Genomic DNA, 1,558 nt, shown 5'->3' with positions numbered 1-1,558 from the left:
GGNAAAAGTGCCCAACGTAAGGGTTTCTTCCCGACTCGGAGTCGCCGCTACCACAACGTCGCGCTGCGACGTACGAAGTTAGTCCGAGCCGCTCGCGGAGGACGTGTAGCCGCCGAGGAGGCCGCCGAGCGCGTTCGTCGGCGCCTTCTCCTCCGCGGGCTTCTCCTTCTTCGCCGGGGGCGCCGCGGGCGCGGCGAGCCGGCGCTTGACGATGGTCGTGCGCGGCGGCGGCGGCGGCGCGGGCTGCTCGCGGCCCGCCGCGAGGAGCGCGGCGCCGAGCGCCGCGTCCGGCGCGGGCGGCGGTTTCTGCGCGCGAACCGCCGCGTCCGGCCCCGCCGGTTTCCGCGCGTCGTCGTCCGACGACGACGGCGGCAGCGCCGACGTGGCCGCGCGGGCCTTGCGCTGCGCCTTCTGGAAGGCCTCGAGCTCCGACTTGTCCGCCGCGGCCGACGCGGCGGCCGCGTCCGCCTCGCCGCCGCCGCGGCCGAGGTCCGCGCGGAGGTCCGCGCGGTCGACGCGCTCGTGGCGCTCGTTGTAGGCCTTGATCTCGTCGAGCGCGTCGAGGATGTCCATCTCGATCTTCGAGTCGAGGGTCCGCGACTCGAGGGCGGCCATGGCGTTCCTGTGAGTTTTTTTGTGTCGTGTTTTCAACGGGTGGGAGCCTTTGTGTGCGAAGGGCGGGATAAGCTACCGCGGCTCGTCCGGGGGCTCTGCTCTCCCAGCTGACGTGTGTTGCGCGCTCGCTCCGATCCCCCTCGTTTTCGCGCTCTCTCGCGCGCTCGCTCCGATCCCCCTCGCCCCGCGCCGTCGCGGAACAATCACGAGTGCCGCGCCGCGCCGCGCTGCTCGTTCGACTCCTTCTGCTCGTCCTCGAACTCCTTCTCCTTGTCGTCCTGCTGGCGCCAGCTCTCGAAGTTGCGCGTCGCGCCGCTCTCGCAGACGTAGTCCTGGTTCTGCGGGTCCGTCTTGAACGCGATCTCGTTGCTGCAGACGCAGCACTTGATGTAGAAGCGGTACTTGCGGATGCCGAGGTACGTGTCGCCGACGACGTCCTCCTTGCGGCTGTTGAACTTTTTGCCTGAGGTTTTTTTCGGGTGAGCGACGCGCGGATCCTCTCTCTTTAGTCGGGGCGGGAGTTCCGACGCGCGGATCGTCTCGCTCACTCTTTCCGCGGCTCGTTCGGGGGAGTTCCGCCGCAGGAGCGTAGCGCGCAGGCGACGCCTCCCGCCGCCCGAGACGAGCCTCGAAGACGTCCCCGCGACGACGGCGCGCGCGTCCCCCCCCACGCCGCGCACCCTCGATGCTCGCGCGGAATCGGTCTCTGTCTCTCGGCGCCGCGGACGGACACCCGCCCCTCTCTCAGGAGACGTCGAAGTCGCGTCGTCGGGCGCCGGCGCGCGCCTCGGTACATGTACTCGCCGCACTTGACGCACTGCAGCGAGAAGGGGATCATCATGCGCACCTCGACCTGCTTGTAGGGGTCCCACTTGCGCCGCGGCACCAGCAGCGGGTCGAAGTCCGGCGGGAAGTAGCGGTTGAGCACCTTGCGCTCGCCCAT

The 1,558-nt window shown here is 70.1% G+C and overlaps 1 protein-coding gene across 1 annotated transcript; it reads right to left on the bottom strand.

The window, feature by feature from the left end:
* Nucleotides 1–480: 480 nt before the first annotated feature.
* On the bottom strand, nt 481–1,558 carry AURANDRAFT_5530 (hypothetical protein; the record flags this gene model as incomplete). The annotated part of the gene is made up of 3 exons (XM_009037129.1): nt 481–622; nt 877–1,116; nt 1,410–1,558. Coding segments are annotated over 3 exons (531 nt in total), but the record flags the coding sequence as incomplete, so codon positions are not given.

The sequence above is a fragment of the Aureococcus anophagefferens genome (assembly GCF_000186865.1).
Source record: "Aureococcus anophagefferens unplaced genomic scaffold AURANscaffold_6, whole genome shotgun sequence".
NCBI lineage: Eukaryota > Pelagophyceae > Pelagomonadales > Pelagomonadaceae > Aureococcus > Aureococcus anophagefferens.
The sequence above is the reverse complement of the archived record's forward strand: the minus strand, read 5'-3'. Positions and strand labels throughout refer to the sequence as shown.